This window comes from Gadus morhua, chromosome 4 (genome assembly GCF_902167405.1).
Source record: "Gadus morhua chromosome 4, gadMor3.0, whole genome shotgun sequence".
NCBI lineage: Eukaryota > Metazoa > Chordata > Actinopteri > Gadiformes > Gadidae > Gadus > Gadus morhua.
In genome coordinates, this window is record NC_044051.1 from 10,045,591 (window position 1) to 10,070,976 (window position 25,386).

At 43.7% G+C, this 25,386-nt stretch overlaps 2 protein-coding genes across 6 annotated transcripts in view; both read right to left on the reverse strand.

The window, feature by feature from the left end:
- Window positions 1-453, reverse strand: part of bcr (BCR activator of RhoGEF and GTPase) — a 57,496-nt gene extending 57,043 nt beyond the window's left edge. Inside the window, exon 1 of the mRNA XM_030353663.1 lies at window positions 232-453. The gene's annotated coding sequence lies outside the window, so the exon portion shown is untranslated. The remainder of the gene's footprint in view (window positions 1-231) is intronic.
- Window positions 454-1,138: 685 nt separating this feature from the next.
- atp2a2b (ATPase sarcoplasmic/endoplasmic reticulum Ca2+ transporting 2b) overlaps window positions 1,139-25,386 on the reverse strand; it is a 28,149-nt gene continuing 3,901 nt past the window's right edge. The window contains exons 5-25 of one of the 5 annotated variants that reach the window (XM_030353659.1): window positions 24,026-24,164; window positions 16,644-16,724; window positions 15,542-15,627; window positions 15,008-15,163; window positions 14,610-14,751; window positions 13,857-14,023; window positions 10,446-10,534; window positions 10,243-10,345; window positions 9,969-10,100; window positions 9,337-9,456; window positions 8,731-8,949; window positions 7,995-8,118; window positions 7,690-7,901; window positions 6,881-7,101; window positions 6,322-6,524; window positions 5,680-5,765; window positions 5,274-5,407; window positions 5,013-5,130; window positions 4,548-4,668; window positions 1,986-2,041; window positions 1,139-1,900 (exon numbers count right to left, since the gene is read on the reverse strand). In XM_030353659.1, the coding sequence (XP_030209519.1) occupies window positions 2,028-2,041; window positions 4,548-4,668; window positions 5,013-5,130; window positions 5,274-5,407; window positions 5,680-5,765; window positions 6,322-6,524; window positions 6,881-7,101; window positions 7,690-7,901; window positions 7,995-8,118; window positions 8,731-8,949; window positions 9,337-9,456; window positions 9,969-10,100; window positions 10,243-10,345; window positions 10,446-10,534; window positions 13,857-14,023; window positions 14,610-14,751; window positions 15,008-15,163; window positions 15,542-15,627; window positions 16,644-16,724; window positions 24,026-24,164 (2,667 nt within the window). In that variant the 3' untranslated portion in view covers window positions 1,139-1,900; window positions 1,986-2,027. Of the gene's footprint in view, window positions 4,669-5,012; window positions 5,131-5,273; window positions 5,408-5,679; window positions 5,766-6,321; window positions 6,525-6,880; window positions 7,102-7,689; window positions 7,902-7,994; window positions 8,119-8,730; window positions 8,950-9,336; window positions 9,457-9,968; window positions 10,101-10,242; window positions 10,346-10,445; window positions 10,535-13,856; window positions 14,024-14,609; window positions 14,752-15,007; window positions 15,164-15,541; window positions 15,628-16,643; window positions 16,725-24,025; window positions 24,165-25,386 lie in introns of all 5 variants that reach the window. The other 4 variants (XR_003976423.1, XR_003976424.1, XM_030353658.1 and 1 more) reach the window with 4 other exon arrangements.

A 25,386-nucleotide genomic window follows, 5' to 3' on the forward strand; every position in this document is an offset into this window, starting at 1 on the left:
CTTAGCGATCTGTAGAGAGAAAAATCTCAGACGCAACACAATGACAGCATCTGTCTTCGCTCAGACCTGGATTTTGACTGTAGCGTGGTGTGGGGAGAAGTAAAACCAAAAGGCTCCTTATTTATTTACTCTTCATCAACACTTTACACCACATAGCCGATGCGGCCGTTCGCCATTTACTTGCCCACGGTTCATTCATAACACAGTATTTCTCAAACCCTTTGTACCTACCAGCAACGTCCAAGGCGAATGTTGGAGAAAGGGGCAATAAGCGAAAAGAAAATCACTTTTCGCAGAAAAATCAAGATTATCCAGTCTGCCTCGCGTTCAAATATCCTGGAAGAATTGGTCTTTCTTCCGCCGTCTTATCCCATTTCAGTGGCCCATCCTGATATATGTGGTTTTACAGACATTTCCTTGGCTGTGATGGTGCTGTGTGTGTCCCCATCTCAGTGTAGCAGCAGAGAGCTGCAAGAAATGGGAGGGACCAGACTAAATATGATTGACAGTCTTGCTGGTTAAAGAGACAGGGCAAAATGTGTTTGGTTATTACCTGAAGTTCTTTTTTTTTCTATTGTTTTCACAACAAAACAAATCGAAATGAAGGGTTCAGTTTACTGCTTATATTTTTTGGAAGAATCTTTATTCTCGACAATGTTTTGTAGGCTACCGATAATTATAAATGAACTGCGTTACCTTGGGTTACGTTCACAGATGTTCCAAACACTGCATGACTTCTAAATAATTACACCATTATTAATGACTTAAGATTAGATGGGTATTACGCATTTTACAGACGTATAGGATTAAGCTCCAAATGTCTCAAGATCAAAATACTAAAATACCATTCAACTAGTGCTTGTCGACGAGCCACATCCTCAGGTTATTAAGTGCAGGTAGTGCTTGGTGGAATCTGACTCAACAATGACTCCTAGTGGTTGAGTTGCGACAGTGCAATGATCTTGACAAATGGCTCTTTTATCACATTTACGGGGGACAGTTATAATGGAACGCTTACATTTCTTTAAAATCGATTACCGCTCTGTAATGCAGACGACGTACTCGAAAACAATCATTGTAGGCCCATATTATTAATCTTACATGACTTATAGGTGAAAGGACAAACGGAACACGGCAGTGAGACATAAAGGTTTTTATTTACCTGGAACAATTGCAGTAATGCATGGACAATCATTGTTAGGCGCAGATAATGATCGTTTTACATATACGGTTGTTATTGTTCTTTGACAAGGTCGTGAGGAGGTACCCTTCTCTCCAATAGGTTTTACTGCACTTTGAGTTGTATGGTGGAAAACTATGCAGACAAGAGTACACTCAACAATCGACCCACAGTATTGTATTGCAAGACACCGATGAAGGAGTGCCAATGATCTCAAATGCTAAAGGTTAAGTCGATCAGTGATCACCATCCATCAGTCATTCTTTGTTCAACCAAGTCAAGTCGTTCATTTCTCCATGATAAATATTTTGTGCAAAGTCCCCAACGCATTGTTATAAAAAAAACAGTGGTTACCTATAACGATGTATCTTCCTCTGTAAAACCAATCACGTACCTTTTTATTGCATTGTACAAGATAATCTATAAATATAAATCGCAAGCATACTTACAGCTAAAAGCGCGTGCACAACAGTGTATAGTAGGCCTACAAGAATATAAAACTAACCACACAAAAAAAAAACAGTGTCCTTTAAGTCGAGAATTTGGAAAGGTTTTAGTCCTTCATGCAAGGATGAACGTCAGGGTTCTTGCGTACTGCCCCGTAGGCTGTACGCGATACTCTCGTCATCAAAACAGCATTTTACCGGATAAATGGAAAACATGCGTGGGGTAAATATGTGGGAACAGGTAACGCAGGGAAACACGTTGCAGCACTTCATTCTGAAAGCCAACGGTGAAAAACAATCATACCACATGTTCCTTCATCTGCTGATTATGACAAAGTGTTGACATGTATGCCGTTTACCATATTGGACGTTTGCATCTTCGGTGCATGGAATGGACTTCTTTATGAGAACGAACCTATGGAATGACACACAATTAGTCAAACTAGATCAACTTCCATTGATACAACTTGGTTAAACCAAAAAAACAAACATCAGTCTGGATACTCATTGTGATTTTAAGCAGGTGTAAAAAAAAAAAAAAAAGTTAAAAAAAGTGAATAGAGTGAAGCGTGATGGAGATGGGACTAAGCTAAATAGGCTTCTGACCGACTAGTTATCAGGTGGCTGCTTGCACCGTGTTGCTGTGTCGGTAAAGGGGACCCTTCGGCAAAATTGGGGCCTTTAAGCCGCAATTCCATTTTACCTAAAAGTACCATGTACCATACAGCATCATTCAGTGGTTTATAGTATGGGTCAAAAAAGTGGAGGACTTCATCTAGCTGGTGTAACGTTAGGCGTCATAAGTGTAATGTGAGGTGTTTGGTACATCGTGTAATGTCATATGTATACGGTGTTTGCTTGTAAAGGGAATATACTCACTGAAGTGACAGGGGCCCACTAGTGGAAGGCATTGAAGAAGAAATCACAGTTGTGAGTAGTAAACCAAACACACAATGCAAAGAAACCCAGGCATCCACCAAACCATGCTGTTCCCGAGGGTCTTTGACTTATGTACAGAAGTATACGTTTTGCACTCGGAGGTTGTGAGTGGATGGAACGAGGCAACGCAAATGTACATGATACTAAAAGGGTTAGGACAGTACAGATCTCTATAAATTAAACCCCTGGAAAGGGTGAAAATACACTAGATCTGTGTTTATTTTGAATTACAAATAGCCCCTGCCAGTCCTGTTTGTGTCAAGTAAAGGTGAATCATTCATCAGTCTGTGCATGATCCGTTTCAAGTATTGTATGGACATACAAAAACACTAATAATCTTAGACCCCTATAGAATTAATAAATGAAGACAGAAAACACTTTGATTCAAAGGGTTCATGAGTGTATTTTTCATAGAAGATGGAGGAAAATACATTTGGGATCTCACTTGCAATCCAAGTTTTATATTTAGAGTACTTTATATATTTCTTTTTTTTGCAGTTTTGAACACAGTCTCCTTTGAATCAAACCCCTTGCCGTCAAGAAATGGCAAAATTAGTATTATTAAACCATATCCAGGCCAGTCTCTTAACACAAATAAAGTTAATGGTAGTTGAAAAATAACAATCAAAACAAACTTTTTTTTTTACTTTTTAAAAGGCTTGAGGCTAGGATGATTTTGTTTTCTGCACAAGCCAATAGGAGCACACCTCATATCGTATACTGTCATTTGAACAAACTGTTAAATATCGACTGGAATGCCACGTATTAGGCATCTATAAAGGAGCAAAATTTGTCGTACTGAGGTAGCTGTGCTCTGCCTATTGCAGAAAAACTGGCTTTTCAAATCATAGTTCTTAAAACACTTAACATCCACGGAAGTAGCTTTTACATTATCAAGGGAGGGGTGGGGGGGGCATGTCAATTTAAAATAATAAATGAAGAAACCACATACAGTTCATGCTTGGTCACAGAACATGCAGCTTTCCTTTGTTTAGTTTAGTTTTTTTTAGAGGATAACTAATGTCTCCATTTGTTTTCCCGCATTCAACCACTCACTCCCCAAACCTTTCCCATCCTTCTCGCCGCACGATCTTTGTCCGTTGGCTCTGAAAGACTTCTAAAGTTATACTGAAGACACAATGGTTAACATTAGAAAATAAATCAAGGCGCTCTTAATAAGCCACGCTTGGTAGAAACCAAAGCAATACAAAAACAGAACAAAAACCGTTGCATAAAATAGTGTGAAATCTCTGTACAGGTCGATGTACTGCTGAGGAATATCTAGTTTTGTATGAAAAGGGTGACTTAACATAACACGGGAGTTTGCAATTGATACTGTAGTGAAATGAGATGAAAAATATTCCCAAATCATTTAAAATACACATTTAAAAAAAGGCAATATTGACAATAACAAACACAAAACCTGATACATTGTTGTTTTCTCGTTTGAACCAGCGTATACGTCCACAGCTATGGGAGTGATGTTCATTGGTGAACCCACTATAGAGCCTCATCTATCCAAATAAAATAAAAATAATTAACAAATAACTTCTCATTGCCACGATTTTAGATTATAGGTTACGTCGTTTTTGTGTGTGTTAAACTTGGTCCTTTTCGTGAACACTCAGCAAACATTCACAAGCATACGCTCTAGCTCTACACAAACACACTCTACTCCTACACAAAACACACACACATACTAGCTATGCACACATAGGTAGGCAGAGACTGGGGTAGGGGTGGGGTGGAGCGGTGGTGGTGAGGAAGGGAGGGGGGGGGGGGGGGGGGGGGGGGGCAGGTGTGTCGGAAGAAAACTCAGTGCTGGGGTGCTCGAGTCAGTCAAGACCAGAACATGTCGGCCATGTTAGTGTCAGAGCTGTAGATCCATAGCACCAGTGGGATGGAGAGGGCCACGAAGGGCCAGGAGATGCCCTCCATGCATGCAGCAAAGCGACAGCCCTTGGGCTTCTCCTGCTCTTTACCGGCCTCCAGGTAGTTCCTGGCCGAGAACTTGAGCAGCTCGTCCAACAGGATGACGGGCAGGGAGATCTTCAGCACCATCAGCCACTGGGTCAGGTTGAGGGGCGTGATCTGGAAGATCATCTGCGAAGGGGCGAAAAGGCGTTTTCACACGTCAAACGTGTACGGGGGGTCGTGAACATACTACCGCGTTCCCAGTTATTCCCATTTTTAAGCGCTGGTGTTTCGCAAGTCAATACGGTCCCGTACGAGGGATGTTGCTCACGACTCATTTGCTTAGCATTGCCATAACGAAATGTTGCTTGCGGTATAAAGCTTGCTTAGTCAAGAGTCTTGTGTCACAAAACTGTCAGTATGACGTCAAAGTCGTAAAGTTAGGTTTGCAGAGTTTAAAGCTAGGCCCCATTTCTTTGAGGAAGAGTACCCCAACGTCCACATCGAGTCCGCCGGATGGAAGCTGGACATACCGGTAGTGGTTCCACGTGGAGGATGAGGAAGTGCAGGGACATGGAGAGGCAGATGGCTCCCAGCAGCCACACGTTCTCCCAGGGAGGCATGCGCATCAGGGACTGGTTCTCAGACACGCTGGAAGCAGAACAACAACGACCGCCGCTCAAATAACAAGGTACGAGTGGTTCTCTCTTAAAAGGCCTTTTAAAAACGATTGAATGGCAGGCACAGCACTGGTCAAGGAGTTCGGTGCTTTGTCGGGTCTTTTTTTTGCTGACCTGTTGAGAGCGTTGCACATCTCGATGGTGACCAACACCGACAGGGCCATCGTCATGGGATACGGAGACTCAAACACCTCACAGCTCACGCCCTCGAACTCGGGGTTGTCGGCGCCGCACTGCAGGAAGTGGCTCTGTGGGGAGGCGGGGGTTCAGAGTCGCAGAGTACACGCAAGAGTATGCAATAGAAAATAATATTAATATTTTATCGTCATTGCACATAGTACAGCAAGGAAAAATTATATCTTCCAGATGGTGCGATTCACAAAGAATATTTTAAATATACATGAACGCCAAAAAAAACGTATGCATGTAAAAATGTATGCCCAAGAGTATAGGCATAGTGGTGGACGGTAAGACAGCTTTCTGAGTGCGAGTGCGAGGGCTGGTCATGGCCGGTACGTACCAACTGGTAGAAGGTAATCCGGGGCCCGTCCTCGGCAGCGACGAACCACCAGGCAGCGGCTCCGACTGTGCCAGCGCCGACGTAACCTGGAGGGGCAGACGCAGAGTAGGTTAGATATCATACCACAGGTGCATCGCACGGTGAGACCTTTAGAACAGGGTCTGATGAGCAGGAGGCCACCCCGAGCTGTGCTCAGGTGAACACGCAGCATCACTCCATTTAATTGACCCGTAAAATCGTTAATAGTCACGATTAAAGTTTTATTTTGCCCACCAAGATTCCCACCAACAAATCCCTTAGGTTTGCCCTTTGTGCTTTTACATAATTATCAGTTGATATATCATATTTGAACTTTTTTCAAACATAAAAATGAAAATAATCTCACTCTCACTTTAAATCCCATCAGTACCAAACTATTAATGAATCAGATACATCCCACTGCGGACATCACTGGTCAACAAAGGCAAACAGAACAACGAAAGCAACAAAAGCACTGCACTATTTATTGATCCAACTGAGGTGGCTACTAGTTGGATTTTAATGGCATTGCAGCAAATACTTCTCACTATACCCTTAGGTTTGAGAGCACACAAACGGTGCGACCGTAACCCCTTTGACAATGAACACCAACTCCCCACTCACATCCGATGGCGAGGTATCTGAAGAACAGCCACCCGGAGATGAGGGGCTCGCGGGCATTGCGCGGGGGCTTGCTCATGATGTCCAGGTCCGGGGGGTTGAAGCCCAGGGCGGTGGCGGGCAGGCCGTCGGTCACCAGGTTGACCCAGAGCAGCTGGACCGGGATGAGAGCCTCGGGGAAGCCAAGGGCCGCGGTCAGGAAGATGCTGTGAAGGCATGGCACACGCACCGTTACACACACGCTGTGTAAAAACCAGACTACCCCAAAATATCAGAACACAGCCGTCTTCCAACTTAACTGTAAATGTTTACCAGCAATTTACTACGCTGGTAAAATCCTGGTTGCTTGGATCCAAAGTGACTTCAATGACGTAACGGAGCCGGTTGATTTCAGTTCATCTTGATCAAGGAAGCCTACAGTTATGCTTGGGACAATGGGGATTGGACCCAGGACGTTTGGGCTGGGGGTCGGACACCATGACCAACAGACTATTCTATGCCCCGGTGTTCAGGTGGAATCAAATCAAGGTGGAGCAGCGGAAGCGGGTGAGAGAGTACTGACCAGACCACCTCGCCCACGTTGGAGGAGATGAGGTATCTGATGAACTGCTTCATGTTGTTGTAGATGGCGCGCCCCTCCTCCACGGCCGCCACGATGGTGGAGAAGTTGTCGTCGGCCAGCACCATCTCCGAGGCCGACTTGGCCACGGCCGTGCCGGAGCCCATGGCGATGCCGATCTCCGCCTTCTTGAGCGCAGGCGCGTCGTTCACGCCGTCGCCCGTCTGGAGAGAGAAGAGCATTTGAGTGAGCAGAGCTTTAATGTACACTAGGGTTCTACAGTGTATATTAAGATCATCAGTTTAAGAATGAGTATGATAGATGGATGATAAAAATGGGTCTCCCTCGTATCTAAAAGTGGTTCCCAACAATAGTGTCGGGACCGCATTTGGGCTCCCCTGATATTCATATAGGATAGCAGGAGATGGCTGGCAGAGGCTATAGATTTTTTTATACATTAAAAAAAAAAAAAAAAAAAAATCTCATAGACGTCCTCTATATAAGAACTGACTGCATAAGCCGCGAGCAAACCTGTACTAATCACCTAGAGTGTAGTAGAGTGAGGAGATCACATCACAAGGACATTGATATTACCGGTAGATGTTGATTGGGTAAAGACTATTTGAGTTGAAGCACATGCACAAAAAAGGTTAAATTTGGGATCACAAAGATTTTCAGAACTAGAAATGGGGTCACGGGCCAAAAAAGCATAGGAACAGCTGATCCATAAAATCGAAAGCGATCTTTTCAAAAGTTCACAGTATCCGCACAACATCCACCGTGTACTTCCACCAACGCGTCTCAGTGCCTACCATGGCGGTGATCTCATCGTAGGACTGCAGGATCTCGATGATCTTGGACTTGTGGGAGGGCTCCACCCGGGCGAAGCAGCGAGCCTTCACCACCGCCTCGCGCTGCTGCGCGGGCGTGAGGTCGTCGAACTCGCGGCCGGTGTAGGCCATGCTGGAGACGTCGTCGTCCTCGCTGAAGATGCCCACGCGTCTGCAGATGGCCACGGCGGTCCCTGTGGAGGCCGAGGTATGGTTAGGAAAAAACTGAACGAGAGGGGGCGGCCGCGAGGGGTTTGGGACGGGTCGGACGGCGGGACTGTACGCACCCTTGTTGTCTCCGGTGATCATGATGACTCTGATGCCCGCCAGGCTACACAGTTTAATGGAAGCAGCCACCTCTGCTCTAGGGGGGTCCAGCATGCCCACACAGCCCACAAACGTCAGGTCGGTCTGGGGGAAGAGAGAGCATGTATAGGCATGAGGGGTGGGCCCAGTAACACTTTATGGGCCTGCTCCAAGTTGGTGGGTGAGATTTTTTCCAAGAGAATGAATGGACTAGTGTACCACACGCTTGGGAGTAAAAATGTAAACTTCTATTTCAATAGATTTGTTTGTGTGTGAAAGCTTGCTGTGCTACAGTGTCCCACCGCGTCTCAGCTAGATGGACCTAGGTAGCAGCTGCCACTAACGCACTCCAATCAAAAAATGTAGCATAGCGTAGGGAATACTCTGTTTGCTCCAACGTTGGAACAGATGATCGATTGTACTTTGGGTAAAATCGGTTCGCTGTGGAAAGGTTGGGACTATGATTTTTTTTTTTTGCAAAGCAATAGCGAAGGGAGGACACAGATGGAAACGCTTTTCAGAATTTGAGATTATAGATCAGGCCAAGTCAAATGCTGGTCCACCCTTAATCCAAGCTTATGATCACTGGCCTTCACCAATGCATTCGTCTGTTAACGGGAATGACACAATCCGCCCTAATCAGAGTTTGCAATTACAGACCCCCAAAAAACCCAAGGAAGTCAGAAGCGGTTGACATAAACAAGCGCGTTCTCCCACCTCGTAGTCGACGAAGCGGTTGCAGTCCTCCAGCGCCATGGCCTCCTTCCTGCCCGGGTTGTCGCGGGTGGCCAGCGCCAGGCAGCGCAGCGTGTCCCGCCCGGTGCCGTACTCCCGGATCACAGACAGCACCTTCTCCTTGATGGCGGCGGTCAGGGGAACCTTGCTGCTGCCAACGCGGATGTGGGTGCACCGGTCGATCACGCCCTCTGGAGCTCCCTAGAGATGGACAGCAGGAAGGGGTCGGATCAGAAACACAAAAGGGGAAGAGAGTCAGATTTGCGCCTTTAATATTTTAACAACTTCAGAGAGAGACCGACATCAATGGACTTTAATGATGAACAGATCATTTTTAATCGATATAACCGCTAAAGACTTCTTTCCGACTCTTTTGAGGAATGTTCAGATAAACAGTCGTACCAAGCCGATTTGTACAGCACTAATACCAAACAGAGCAGTGCAGTATTGTTGATTTAGGCGATACATTCTCACACAAATCATAATTAAACTTGAATCGATATAAACCAAAATGTGAAGATGGAGCGACACATTTCTAGATAATGGATATGGTGACTAATGATTCATGATTGACTGCTCGTATCTTACCTTGATAAACATCTTGCCGATGGAGGCCCTGGCTTTGTTCGGGGTGCAGTACACAGACATGGACTTCCTGTCTCTGGAGAACTCTAGGGTGAACTCTTTCTTCATCAGCTGCTTGAACACCTGAAGAGTCATTACAAGAGCAGTTAGAAATGGGCTTTTATAGAGCTACCAAAGAACTCTTTGGAATCGACCATCTTATTTAGTTTAATAAGTAGAATTTAAAGCAAGCTTAAGCAGAGCTACAGGTGTTGGTTCTATACACAGAGTTACAGGTGTTGGTTCTATACACAGAGTTACAGGTGTTGGTTCTATACACAGAGTTACAGGTGTTGGTTCTATACACAGAGTTACAGGTGTTGGTTCTATACACAGAGTTACAGGTGTTGGTTCTATACACAGAGTTACAGGTGTTGGTTCTATACACAGAGTTACAGGTGTTGGTTCTATACACAGTTACAGGTATTGGTTCTATACACAGAGTTACAGGTGATTGCTCTATTTACAGAGTTACCCGTGTTGGCAATGTATAAAGAGGTACAGGTGTTGGTCCTCTATAGAGTTACAGGTGTTGGTTCTATATAGATTTACGGGTGTTGGTTCTATATAGAGTTACAGGTGTTGGCTCTACTTACTGAGTTACAGGCATTGGCTCTCTCAATCTTTGTCAGGCCCTTGAGCTCCGTGTCAAACACGTTCATCTTCTCCACCAAGCAGGTGAGGGCTGTCTCCGTGGCCTCTCCCACCTTCTCAAACACTCCCTTGGCCTGGAGACAAACACAACATACAATATCACATCATGTCCCCCTTGGCTCGAACACCAAAACATAATTTTATGCAATTGGCCAAGCAAAAATGTAATAAAAAGGGTTTTAATCCTTTATTAATATTCAGCGATGAGGAACTGACCTCGTTGAAGTCCAGCGATGAGTCGTTGCACAGTGCGCAGATAGAAGCCAGCTCCACCAGAGCGTCGTACTGGGAACACTGGACTTGTTTACCATCATGGAACCTAGACAGCCAGCACATGTTAGAAAGCCGGTCCACTTCTTACAGTAAAAACACATTGTGGGATGTACACCAAGAAGTATAGATTGTAGTTGGATACTTACACTTGTCCTTCGGGGGCGTATGTGGAGCCGGTCACAGTGAACTCTTTGAGAGAGCAACCATCCCCCTCTACTTTGTCCATGATGAACATCTAGTGAGATTGAGAGAGAGCGTTTTGTTGCGTCAGGACATTTAGTTAGGTAATCCCACACTATGAGGAGGCTGATTGGGCCCAGGTAGGTTGTGTCCCCAGCATTCAGATGGAAAGGTTGAGACACGGCAGGTTGATGCAGTCTACAGCCACAAGGTAGCAGCAGAGCATTGTGCGGCGCAGGCAGGACGTCAACAGAATAACAATACAGAGCGCCGAGGCTGAAACTCAACAGACACTGAGCACCCGGGTGGGCGGGCCCAATAAATGTCATCTGGAACAAAAACACACAGAGCACGTATCCAAAATAAGGCCAACGACCGAGACAGGGCAGTCTTATAGGCTAGTGAGGGATTGCTTATTGGATGTACATTCATCTGTACCTTCACGATTGCTCTGTGAGCAGGTTGTGATTGTGAATCCAAAATAAATATTTGAGCTTTTAAAGCACTATATATGAACATGTTACAGTGTGCTATGCTATAACAATAGCTTGCATGTGTGTAATAAGCAGTGGTCAACCATGATTGCAATGACAGGACAGCATATGCAGCGCATTATTAACATGGAAGGAATGGAAAAAGAGATAGATACTACAGCGTGGGCATAAGACCAGTATAAAAAGGGAACACGCACACATACACAGTGGGCTGTAAGGGATAACCCTACTGCCCCCACACACACACACACACACACACACACACACACACACACAGCAGTGGGCTGCAATGAATAGAGAGTGGTAGAACAGGAGGGGATAAGACGCGGTACTCATCTAAAATACAAGCTGCTGGACTTCAAACCTGCCCTTTAAAATCCCTGACACACACTCACTACCCTGAGACCCCATCGTACCGATGAGACAGGGGGTGTGGTTGGAATTGTTAAAGATTATGCAGCATTTTAAAAAATGAGTGCATGTTGAACCAGCAGAGTGGAACATGTGAATCTACTCTGATCTGAGCCACTCGCAGCACTGAGACACATTGTTACCAAGGAAGGCTCGCTGTGCCTTCAGGTGTAACTCGTTTCTAAAAGACTACATCCTAATAGGGCATACTGAGTGTAAGGAGAGGGAGGGACGCACGCACGCACCAAGAGAAATAATAAATCTCAAACCTCAAGGTCAGTTATGCAACCACTGCTGGTATTGCTGCAAGTGACTGACTGCTGCATACTGATCAGCAGTGTTTCAGAGATGAGGTGGAGGGAATGTATTCAGAAATACTGAAATAACCACTTTGAAGCTTAGTATAATCGCCACATTTCCTGGACCCGTATCAGTTTTTTTTTTCGACATGGGCCCAAACGGAAAAAAGGCAAGAGATGCGCAACGGGTAATATACAGTGAACGAGGTCTTTTATCCCTCATCAATGTTTAAATGAAAGAGGAACAGGATTGCTCCCAGTCTGAGGTTATTAATGGCTTCATTTGTAGCCTTTGTTATCGGGGAAACAGCATTTGGTCAATTTCCATTTATGGACCCTAATTCATTTTGAACCTTTCCGGCCAATAGGGAATAGCTAGAATATAATTTCTTGCGATAAAGAATTATACCATGGGGACATTTGACTATTATTATAGATCTGTAGCCAATATGTTTTTTGATCGATACAATCCAGATTTTAGAGGGGGGAAATTAACAAAGTAAATTATGTTATGTATTATTAACAGATTATCTATCGATTTAACTATGAAAGATAGCCTCAGAAGACCAATCTTGCCTTGATTCCGTTGAAAGCCTATCTCCCCAGAAAAATATTGATAGGATCACTCAGTGCTTTGGGGGGACTTCAAACACTGAGTGCCAGGGTTGACCAAATAAAAGAACGGCAGGGCCTTTGGAAAGTGTAGCACTTTACGCATAAATTAAAAAGGTTTTAGCCGAAATAGACTGCATAACGATGTTGAGGACGAACATAAAACTGAACGGAAGGCTTCTCAGATTAAAATACGTCTTATGCTTCAAATGGTTTCAGCAAGAGCGAAGAAAGCAAGAGCGTCACTATGATTGCCTGAACAGTTTAACAACGCAAGACCTCAGTCGTATTTGGAGATCGATTACTGCCCTGCCTTTATGCCAGCCTCCATCAACAGTTTTTGAACGTTATACTCTGCTCCAAGCTTCACTAATACTGAGAGGGTATGCTTCTGCCAGGGCTGTGCTGAGCTCTGCGTCTGGGGAGCAGTTTATGCTCTTGGCTGCATCCAAGACCCTTCTCTGAGAATTATAATGGTGCCACAGCTTGTGGCACACTTCACAAACACGATCGGTCATTGTCATGTTCATGCCATGCGTACTAGCTTTAATATTTTTTTACCACAGAGTTGCCATGGGGATAACACCTCTCGCACCAACACCCTTGAACTCCCAGCCTAAAAAGATTTTTTCATCATCTCATAGAAAATGAAGGCGGGGAGGGGGGGGTGATGCTTCCATTTAAACATCAACCTCCAGGCCATATATACGTTACATCTGCGCAGGATAATTAATTGAATCAAGGCAACATTACACCACACATCCAATCCAATCAAACAACCTGAGACCTTAGTGCCATGTGGTTTTCCAATCTAATTTAAATTAGGCTGGCATACAAACTAACAGCTTTCACTATCCTTTATTAGCCGTTAAACGTCAATGGTGCCTGGGGATAAAGCCCTGGTGTCAGCGAAAGGATGTCAGGGTTGCTTTATCGCTCAGCGAAAAGTTAAGACTCTTAACTGATTGTTCTCCAGCTGCAGCGGCGCAGCCAACAGTTGCTCCTTCTGATGCACAGCATTTGAGAGACTAATCAATTACATGAAGTGTTTGGAATCTGCATTAGAGGAAAATGCCATTACCACCATTTTTTGGAAGACGTTTAAATTATGTTTTGGAAAATCCCCCCCAAGCTAATTTATCTTTCATTGCAGATCATCTATTCATGCCAATTTATGAGATTGGTCTGACTGAGTAAGGGTCTGGGGAAATGCCGTCAAATGGACGATAAAGGGAAACACAAATGCTGTGAGTCGGGCCATTTACCTCTTGGTACGGAGTAGACTACCAACTGGGAATTAGACGATGTGAGAATCGCACCACAGAAGGGCATGTCAAGACCTCTGCCACCGCTCAACAGAAAAGGGCCATCATTATTTGAAAATAACAAGGTTGTTAAAAGTAACTCTTAAAGCTGTCCACTGCGAAATGGACGAAAAATAAAAAACAGGACAAGCGTTTTGGATTGGAACACACGAGAAATTTCAGATCTCACAATGGTCAACACGGTCACTTTCTGCCTGCTTTCCCTCCGCTCTCCTCTAGACCCGTCCATCTCTTACCCTGCAGACAGACATCTGGTTGGTGGTGAGGGTGCCCGTCTTGTCGGAGCAGATGACCGAGGTGCAGCCCAGGGTCTCCACGGAGGGCAGGGACCTGACGATGGCGTTCTTCTTGGCCATGCGGCGGGTGCCCAGGGCCAGGCAGGTGGTGATGACGGCAGGCAGACCTGGACGGAGACCGTCAGAGAAACCAGGGCTGTGAGACAAGCAGGGCTGACTCGTTCTGGTAGAGTGGGAGATATGCCCTTGTTCCAACAAATTCTCATTGGTCGGACGATCACCGAGTGTTCTTAATTAGTAAAGGGTTTCTTCATCCATTAGTTTCAAGGGGCTGGAGGACTTTTGCAGAGCGATGTATTAAAGGTTGAAAAAAATAAATTATTTAAATATAATATATTTTACTCAAAAAATGCTATGATTTCATAGAATATAAGAGAAAGTCAAACCCTCCGTTTTCTAACCTTTGAATTCGCCCAACCTAGGGAAGACTGCTAGCTGGAACTTACTGAACATTTACTCAGGTCCAAACTAACGGACACCTTGGCAAAGACATCGTCGGTGTAGCAACATATTCTAAAAGGGACGACGAAAACAACACAAAAGTATAACACCTCAAAACGCTGGAGAAGGCTCTGGGTTTGAACGCATCAGAAATGCCATCTTGGAGCGCATTGCAACGCCATCCGTTGCAAACCATAATATTAACAACACAGAACGAGACTTCAGACCTATTATTCAGATGTGGTGGCTTACCCTCTGGGATGGCCGCAACGGCCAGAGCCACTGCGATCTTGAAGTAGTAGACGGCGCCTCGGATCCAGGAGCCCCCGTGGACCGGGTCGTTGAAGTGCCCGATGTTGATCATCCACACCGCGATGCAGATCAGCGAGATGACCTAGAAGAGGGAATGTATACGTTATGACAGCGCTTTATTATTACAAATGGTCTCTCGCCATTGACTACCATACATATAGTTTATAGGGACAGCGAAAGGGGAGGGACTTAAGATCTCTGCCGATTAAATATTTGTATTCTATTTTTAGTCTACTGACTAAATAAATTGATAATTAATAATCCAAAAAAAAAAATAGCAAAAGGTATGGGAAAGATTTCGACTTGTTAGATTCAACCTTTTTAAATCAAAAGGTCACCTTGGAGAGCTGCTCCCCAAACTCGTCCAGCTTCTGCTGCAGAGGCGTGCGCTCCTGCTCCGTGGCCGCCATCTCGTCACGGATCTTGCCAATCTCTGTGTTGACACCCGTCGCTACGACAACGCCGATGGCCTTTCCGGCGGAGATGTTGGTGCCCTGCGGAGGAGAGAGTAGCCGAGAGATATAAGACCCGTTTTATTTTATCAGTTTTGCCAAAACACTTTAGAACCTGTTGAATTCTGAGGTCAGGCACACACACAAATGTCAGAAGTTACACAAGTCATATTTATCACTGTCACATACGCTTTCACAAAGAAGTGATGTTCTACAGTGCAAGGCCTCTTACGTGTTGTATTTAAGGCAAATTAAGACTTAATTATATAAATTCAAGCCCAGTAGATAGAGATGATCTGGAGGGCTTGTTGTTGAAGGAGATTGGGTCACTGCCAGACAGAGAGGGAAGAACGAATGGGCGGCGATAGAGGAGATGGAGGATGGTTAACCCAGTCCAGTGTTGGTGCTGAGGGGACTCACCGAGAAGAGCATGTTCTTTTTGTCCTGGTTTACCGCACGGGGGTCCGGCACTGGGTCCGTGTGTTTGATGACGGACACGGACTCTCCTGCAGGGAGTAGCAAGAAATAAGACTTGGGCAGGAAGAAAACGGGGAGACTTGGCATAATTGTCTCACAAAGCCATGTCCCTGCCGTGCAATCTCAGCGCTTTGCACAACGTTCAAACCACCGATTTGCTTGGAATTGTGCAGAGCAAATCGTTTCGCCCAAAATGTGTCTATAAACATGCCGTTTATAGACAATTATTTTGGGAATCGCTCGGGCTCATCTTCCATGAAAGCAGGTGAGTAGCCAGTTACTTTCCCATAAAGCAGAATGAATAAGCCGAGCCTTGCTAACAGATACTCTCGTAGTTTCAAGTCATGGGATGTGTTCATGAATCATGACTAGTGTATGCTTACAATCGTTTTGTGCAAACCTAAAAAAGAAAAACGCAAAGAAAACACAGGGTGTGTGTGTGCGTATGTGACAGCCAGTAGCAGCAGCAGCAGGCTTTGGGGGAAGAGTGTGAGAGACGCGGTGTGTGTCATAACCCGTGCAAGGAACACACTGCTCCAACGGGATAACAGAGATAGCCTCAGACTATACGATATGGCCATGAAAGGGAAGAAGAAAGGAAAACACTAAAATACCAATTAAGGCGGTGCAGAAGATTTTCATAAACCTCCTGTGGCAACATCGCTGCCACCAACAGCCAACCCATCTCTGCATCCATCTTGTATTCAACAGTCCGTCTTCTCATCTCTGCTTTCATCGGCCTCAATACTTTTTCTTATCGGTAATGATGACCACAGAGTGCAACAGGTAGGGCTAGGCGATTCCGACTAAAATTTAATCTCAAGATTTTTTCAAAAAAAACAAAAGCAAAATAAATAACACGCATCTCCCACTCTGCTGCTTGCATCAGTTTAAGATGCTGGAATAAACGTGTTGTGCTGCTGCTTGTGGTTGCCACAGACTTTAAGCTAACTCAGTGAAATCCACCCCCTGGTCCAGTGCGATCTACAGGGCCCGCCCGACAGACCTGTAGCATGCATAGTGAAGAAGAGGAGGAAGTGGTTACCTGTGAGAATAGACTGATCCACACGCAGTGTGGTGGACTTGATAGACGATATCCGGATATCTGCGGGCACTTTGTCACCAACTGTAAACCAAGAGAAAAATTCAAATGAGAAATCTTTTTTTTGTCATTCAAGTGCAACATAAAGAACAAGAGACATTTCCTCTTGAGGGGCTAAACAATATAATACGCAGTGAGGAATACATTTAAAATACGGGGAGATGTGCAGCCAGGCTGTCAGTGTAAACAGCAACTGTTGAGCATAGTTTTTGACACGCAGGCAAGTAAATCGCCCGTGCACACACAAACACAACAGCAGGCTTGGCAGCGGCAACACCGGCGTTGTGGGGACAGCTCATGCTTCTTGCGAGTAATAAAATAATCAAACTATCTGTTACAGCGCGGCTCGATGTGAGCAATGGATAAAACAATATTAATGTTCCACTGGACCCGGAGTGGACGGAAATAGATGGCCACTCATTCTTTCCACTAACAGAAAGGCCGGGGGTAAATCACAGTAAAACGAGTTCTCAATGTAAACAGCGCCTCGATTTCCATACATGCGTTTGCACATCCCGGGACGGACAAAGACAAGGGGGCCTATTCAAGCCAGGGACGTTTGTTAGCTGTGTTTGAGAGTTGCAGAGCAGCTCTGGGGCATGCCAGGATAGACAGTGGAGGTGATAACCCGTCAGAGGACAATTCCTTTCATGTTATGCATAGGCTAAAGGTTCCTTACCAGTCATATCAGCTACCAGGCATTATGTTGCCCCCCCCCCCCTTGATAATGTCATAATCAAACCGATAAAGAGGGTAAACTAGTTGTCATTCGGGATACTATCCCAAAAAAATATATTTTTACGCTAAGAAAGTCACTACTATCGCAACTTATTAACACGAACAAGACGTGAATTTATTCTTCCGACAGCACTTGCATGATTTCGATGCTAGCAGGTAGAGTAGGGTGCACTCAGTGATCTCTGCCCAATTTTGTTAATCTAGAGATGCAATCTTTTTTTCCCCATTGACCAACAGATTCAAAGAGTAGGTCTAATTTCTTTCAACCAATATCTTCTTTGGTACACTACTTTTTCTGATAGACCATGAGTCAACAAATGTCGCAGTTTCCTCTTAATTAATTACCAGAAACAAACAGTGAAGCGGTTCAAAAGATGTGCCAGAGTAGAATGTAAGCTTCTGCTCACAGCATCACGCAGCTTTTAAAAGCAGCAAGGTAAAAACAATAATAAAACCATCAGCCAGGGAGCTCAGGCAAGAGCCCTCTCCACAGAGGATAGAGTGGTGACCTGCATGTAAACCAAACCCTAGGCCCCTGCAATGACCTTCACACACACACACACACACACACACACACACACACACACACACACACACACACACACACACACACACACACACACACACACACACACACACACACACACACACACACACACACACACACACACACACACACACGTAAGGGGGGGTTGCATTAGAGGAGAAGCGAGAACAAGGGATTAGAGAAGACCTGCAGAACACAAGTCCAAAAATGGGAAAACTATTTTGATCAGTTGTAATGCATGCGCAGCAAGAGAGTGGGGAGGGGCAGGGCTTTTCAAATGGAGGTTCTGAGGCCAGGAAACCGCTTCCATTCCCGAGGGTGTTAAATGGCTGATATATACCCCTTACGATTCTTCTCATTGAGAATTCTCAAACAGATTAGAAAACACTGCCTGAAGTTTCAGTACACTATTTGTGAGAACCATTCCTTCTTGCCATTTCAGATGGATGGTTCGTCTACCGTTTCGTGGTACAGGGGCTCTCGACTGTGTGATTTATGTAAAGGCAAAAAGTAGGTTTCATTCCATCAAACAGGAACGAAATCCGACCTCACACACAAACACTGCCTCCTCCAAATTAGACTGTCAGAGTGAAGAAGAAAATGTTGAAAACATGCCAACATCTCCCTCATTCTGTGGGCTCTTACAGCAAGTCAATTTAAATGTTATATTAAACTCTATGAAATAATATACCACCTGACCTGGAGCGGGCTTTGGATGCTCAGATACTGCACTGGCATCCACTGATGAGGAACAACTTTGAGCGCGGAATGGTTGTTGCCAAGGAACAGATTTTAATGTACTGGACATCACTGTCTCCCACTGGCTTTCGAAGGTGGCTCAACGAAACGGTCACATTTGAAGAAAATACCATTCTTCCACCAGCTTCCATCAACATGTGTTCAATTCACAGACTATATTAAAGAGAACTGGCTTAATTGACGCATGCGTAGTGTACGTATGCATTCTTTAACAGTGGATTTATTTAATTCGAGACTCAAAACCTACTACACTTTCATCGACATTACTGGCTTCATATCGTAGCCCTGGGTTTAGTTTCAGATGTAATCAGACGCTGTGCTATGGATGGACCTACATAACGGCAGGGCTGCCTAATGATAATGAACTACGTGGTATTCACTTTAAAGCATGACATTGATTGTATTCAAGCTTTAGTCAGTCTTACCAAGTAGTAGCCAAAACTGATTATTTCACTTGCAAAATAATCTCACAGCTGCTAACTTGTTTTTGTTAGCCAGATTACACGTTAAAGTCCTTATAATTGGGGAGATATACTCCATTTACAATTGGGTAGGTTATTTTCAACAAAACCCTGAGAAAGAGGCCTAGTGATGAAAAGGTTAATACCAAATATGGGCGTTTTCTAGCTTGGGCGCTATCAAAAACAACGTCATTAACCAACTTCCATCATACTAGATATACAGTCTGCAGACCGTCCAGGCTTTGGAGCCACGGGAGAGTGCTTATATAAACTAGTTATATATTCTCTGCCATGACAATTAACCCACAAAAAAGCTCAGGTAATAGGCCCAAGAGTAACAGTGAATTACATTCCCAATATAACCAAGAGTTCAGAAAGGGGGTCAAGGCGTAGCCTAACCTAAATTTACTGACAATGAGAGCATGAGTTCTACATGCAATACACATACATTGTCATGAAAGAGTACCAAACACTTTGTCATACCAAAACACAATTTGATGTTTGCTAGCATGTGACAAAGTGGGAAAACAAAGATTGGGATTGAGTCTCATAACAAAAGCTTCATTGTGTAAAGAACTTCTCACTCAAAACTGATGGTTTTCAGACAAAACCCCCATATTCACAAACAATGGTAAATTATGCTCCTTCCAAACACACCAGGAAAGACCAACCAGCTTAAAAAAGGTAATCACTCCGTTTTACAACAGACTTTTTAGCTGACAATGAAAACGACAACTAAATTAGCCATTTAGGCCCAATGTGGCACTATCATCATCCAAACAGGATTAACAACAAAAGGATGCGCAACCTCGAGGATTTCCCCATTAATGTACAATGTTTTATTATTGTATAGTATGTATGAACTCGAATCTTTGAACAATTAAGGAACATAGTCTTTAATGGTTGAATCGTTGTTGGAAAAAGTGTCTTTCTAGAAGCTTTCTATAGGGAGGATGAGGGTGCAAAATGAGTGAAGTCTCAGCATTGCGTGGCTTTTAGGAGGAAAGGCCTATAAGTTACACCATTCTCCTGGTGTGGACTCAGTTTCCTGTAGTATGTAATTTTCTGTGTTACGTTTTGCTTTCAATAAATGTCCCTATTGTTTGCTTGATAACCCCTTTATGAAATGGCTGTGGCACTATCCAATGATTTTCTGTTTGAAGTAGAGCACATTCTAGACCGCGAGTCTACAAGGACACAATGTCAGGAAGAAAAAACGTCTAGTTCTGTAACCGACTTCTATTTTTAGTTTCCCTAGCAATGACTTACGACTATTTTACTAATAGCCAACATCCCTAATTCTAATGACGCATGGTTTAAAAGCTTTGTGGTCTGATTCTACTACATGAAATGTCACATTGTCGGTTAAAAGAACAGCAGACTTATGAAAACTATCGAACGTTTTTCTGCAAAATATGTGCTCACAACGGTTCCTAAAAGATACCGCCAGTTCCTCTGCTTTGTTCACCTCAAATGTTTCTTGCTCCCAGGCTGCATGGCCTAAGGAAGACTTGATTGTTTGAATGCAAGGACCTTTAAACTGTGTGGAGGGCTTCAGATTCCGTTACATGTGACCTTTGCAGAATTCAGAGATGAGGCGCTTGTCAAGACGCAATATTATTATTTTTTGGACTCATCACAACTCCTAGGGTTCCAATATCTCCCTTGCTACCACATAGGCATCTGTTAACATAGCAACCATGACATGGACAACCACTTCAATACCGCTGCTCACCCTATTGTGTTCATTTGCATTTCCTCAACATTTAACCCATCCTGACGTCAATCGTTGGTTACATCCACAGACTATTCACTGGGCCGTTTTATCTTATCCTTGGAGCGTTCACCAATTGCCGTGAATCACATTTGTTTCACCAGTCTGTTTTTGCAATTACTGTCTGTGCGGGCCATGATTGGTCGTGCCTGCATGTCGATCAAGACCTCTTCCTGACAGGTAGGCATTCTTGACAGTTAATCAACACTGTGTTCCAGACTTTCCGTTAGGAAAGGCTGCCTCAGAGAAAACCATTGCAACAACCATAGACACCTCACACAATGGGAACCACCACTACCAACTGATACACTTCAGCACATTTTAACAAACGAGAACCACACATCCAGGAGGTTACAGTGACACGACAAGTGCATGAACACATTTTTGAAAAAACAAACTTCAGAGAACGGTTTATTTTATGACCATGCTACCACATAGGCCTACAGCTTCCTGGGTCCTTTTCACACAGACTGCAGCACTCAAGGGACTCTCCTGCTGTTCTCATGAAAAGGAAGTTCATCGGAGCAACCTCCAGCTTACACAAATAGACATCACACTTTGTGTGCATGTTTTCATTTGATTTCGGTTAGCAACAGTGGTAACCCCTATGGGTTTCCCTTGGAAGACTGTGGGGCTCCGTGAAGTAAAAAATGTGCAAAGTCAAAGTGAGCGATGCAGTTAATGAGTGATTGTCCAAGGCTTAAAACAAGAGACAGGGACAAGAGGAAGGGACCGGCAACAGAGATAAAACACAGATGGATAACTTGGTTGAGGACAGAAGACAGACTTATCAGACACTCTTTAAACACATGGGAAAAGAGTGGCCATCTGGAGGACAAATTAATTATCATTCCAAATCTGTGGCCTTTCTAAATGGTACTTCCTGCCTTTCTATTCCCCCAGGCGACAAAGTGAACGTTGACAACCTCTGAGAAGATAAATCCACCAACCAGGCGGTGTTGGAGCCAAGATGGTAAAAAAAACAAAACTGGATGTGGCTATAAATATATATATTTAATGGCTCGCCCCAAATGTTAAAATACCCAAGTTATGCTTTATTAGTTTTGAGGTGAGATACTTTTCAAATACTTCGATACCACTTTGACAGACAGCTTCCATTCGATCGTCAAGGTTGACTGAGCGGTTGACAAAGAAATCTGCAGTGTGGAAAGACTAAAAACGTACTGGAAGTAATACTATTTATTACAACTATTCTAGGGTTCTCCCAAGGATTTCTTAAGGGGAAAGATAACCGGTAAAAACTATTTGTAGCCAGGCATTCATGCTATGCAATTTGAAAAAGAATGACATGAATGGGATTTGCTTAACTCTCGTGGTTAGTGAACACACTTAGTTCTTCCAAGCAAGGAGTTTGTAAGACTGTGTGTGTGGAGCCAATTCAACAAAGAAACACACAATATATAAATACATCCGTTTGAATATTGAAATTTGGAAAGATGGTCTCAGTCAATAATGCCTGTTATAAGAGAGTCTGCTTCAAATAAAAGCACATTCTCCATTTAGAGTTTGGTTCCTGCAAATTCTGTAACATATTTTTTCCCAATCATTTACCTCACATGAATTCAGTCCAATGGCCCAAATAAGGTCGCTGTATATCAACCTAAAATGATAGCTTACCGTTATGGATGCACATTTTAAATGGCTTGAAGCCTTTTAAGCAGGCATGATTATTGTGCAATATAAAGCTTAAAAAACAGCCTCATCCAAATGATTATGCATTGTCATTTTAGTTTGTTATAGGCCACCTTATATGGTGTTCTCCCTGGAAAGTGTTTTTTGGGCAGCATGTTAGTGAGGAGTTCTCTAGTTTCAACTACTGAAAGGGTAAACGTACTGGGACCTCTTTCTTCCAGGAATAGGCTTCTCAGAGTACCATGTGCCTTTGTCTGCTGTAGAACACCTACGTATTCAGATTCAGAAAACTTTACGGCCCACTGACAGATAACAGTCTTTGACGTCACATTAAAAAAAAAAAAAGTGCCTGCCACATAAATCCATATTAACGATTATTTTTATTTTTACACCTCGAACTGTGACGTCAAGTGCGATCAGATAACAATGCAAACTGCATTCGACCAAGTGTCAAACTCCTCCCATAAAAAAAAGGGTAGTTTATTTTCTTTTACTGACTGTCTACATCATTAAATGGATATGACTATCCGTTTTACTTGCATAACCTGGTTTTGTCAGGCCACTGCGGCCTACTTACAGATGTTGGTCTGGAATTATCTACAGAAGACACCTTAATAAATGCAGGTGAGTTTTTTCAGCAGTGGGTCGGCAACACAGCCAAAAATAGACCATGAATGATATGAGGGAACAAACGCATTCAAAAAAACAGTTCTTTAAGTACTTAAGGAGGCTATCTCGGAAAGGAGCGCCCAGCTCTGACTCAGCCAAAGCTGTGCTTGAAAAATACTAGACCCAATACAAACATTCAGGAGTGGTTGCCAGACTGGCTACCAGGGATTAAGCCTGCCTGGGACCCCCATGCATCAGAGAAGTCCTGATATTAAACTGGCTTGCCTTCAACAGGAACCACGAAAAATAGGTTCCCCTGGTTGGCAACTATTAAGGACAAAATGGTTGACAGCAAACCAAATCTGGCTACCAACATTTAACCCTTCAACACATAATACTACATTTAGAGTATAACCATTTCTGGAAAATAAAGCAAAAAAGAATTCCTGCTCAACCACCACAAATGTATCCCAGAGGCTTGCTATGACAGGCCACTATGAACGTTAGCAATGCCGTCATACATCATCAAGACTCTTCTTACGCTCAGCTGACCTGTGCTCCACCGGGCTATGAGTTCAGGTGATCAAGCAGCAACAGACTTCAGGGGATAACGCAAAAATGTTTTTTTATTTACAGATGCAAAAGATTATATTTTAGGGGATAAGTAAGACCGTACATCAATGTTAAGGTTTTGGGCACCCTTAACATGTTACAAGGCCTCCGATAGTCAAGATAATATACCACACGGCAACAATTCCCATTGGTCTAAAAGCACATATCTTACCAGCAATCTCCACAATGTCTCCAGGCACGATGTCCCTGGCCTTTATCCTCTGGACACTCTTCCTGTCCTGGCGGTAAACCTTCCCCATCTCTGGTTCATACTCCTTCAGCGCTTCTATGGCATTCTCTGCATTGCGCTCCTAAAAAAACAATTAAAAAGGGTGATGTGGATAAGATTCGAGAGGGTAAAGAAAGTAGCGAAGACAGCAAGATTTTGAAACGAAACCACAAAAATGTGTTGGATTCAACGTATGGACTAGATTTGTCAATCTTCCTCTATAATCCCATTTGAAATTCATTCCTTATTTTTTAATACAACAATTTGTAATGTTAAAATGTTGCCTATTATTAAGAATTAGTATGTACCTATACACTGTATACATTAAGTTTTGTGGGTAGCCATACACTAGCAAAACCATTGTGATAACAGCCAGGGTTGGATGGTCTATATTTGTTTAATTTGCTTCACCCAAGCCGGTAAGACTGGAAAATCATCATTTATGTAAATGTAGGACTAATTATTGGTTTTCGTGCCACAATATAGATCACAGGATTCAACAAAGCCTAAATGGGACACCACTTCATTACAGGATCTCAACTCCCACATGCATGACTGGCCTAATTAATACCCCAGTCATAACACTTAAACATCCCTCATTTGGTTGTACAACAAGTCTGCAAATATTGGGCCCAGTCATGTTCATGACAAGTGTGCGCGTGCTTTATCCGAGTGTCAAAACTAAATAAAAAGGGACTTCAAAGTGCCAGCGACCAGGTCTGTGCAGACACATCAGTCAATAGAACTGCCGATAACCAGTTAGAATCCGTTTAGAATCCATTCATCATCTGAAACGTAAGGGTATTCGTTTAAAGCCCCTGCCGATGTTACCTCGCTGCCATTATCATTCTCCTGCACCGCTTTTGTTGCAACTACCCTGCTTGCTGTGAGAAACACAATATTATTAGCAAAACCATTTAATGGACCCATAAAATACAGGACTGCAATGCTCTGGGTGGTTGTGAGGACCTTCTGGGAAGCGGCCATCCATATACTTTCTTTTGAAGAACATTCAAGTTTTCAGTGGCTTAAGAACATGTTCGAGGCATTAAAAATAATTTAGTCATTTCACAAAGACACGCAAATCGATTTGCTAAGGCTGAACTTTCGAATATTAGGTACGTTTTCTGACTTTTCGATCAATAAATCGAATGCTTTATTTAAAATGAATGCATACTGCAAGCAGTCCTGCAGTATACATTACAAGTATTCACAGCCCACACGCACCGCTGAACCCAGTGAGCGCCCTTTCTTAGCGATTCTTTCTCAGGTGTCATTGTGATTGGTTGAAACAGAATTGTGAC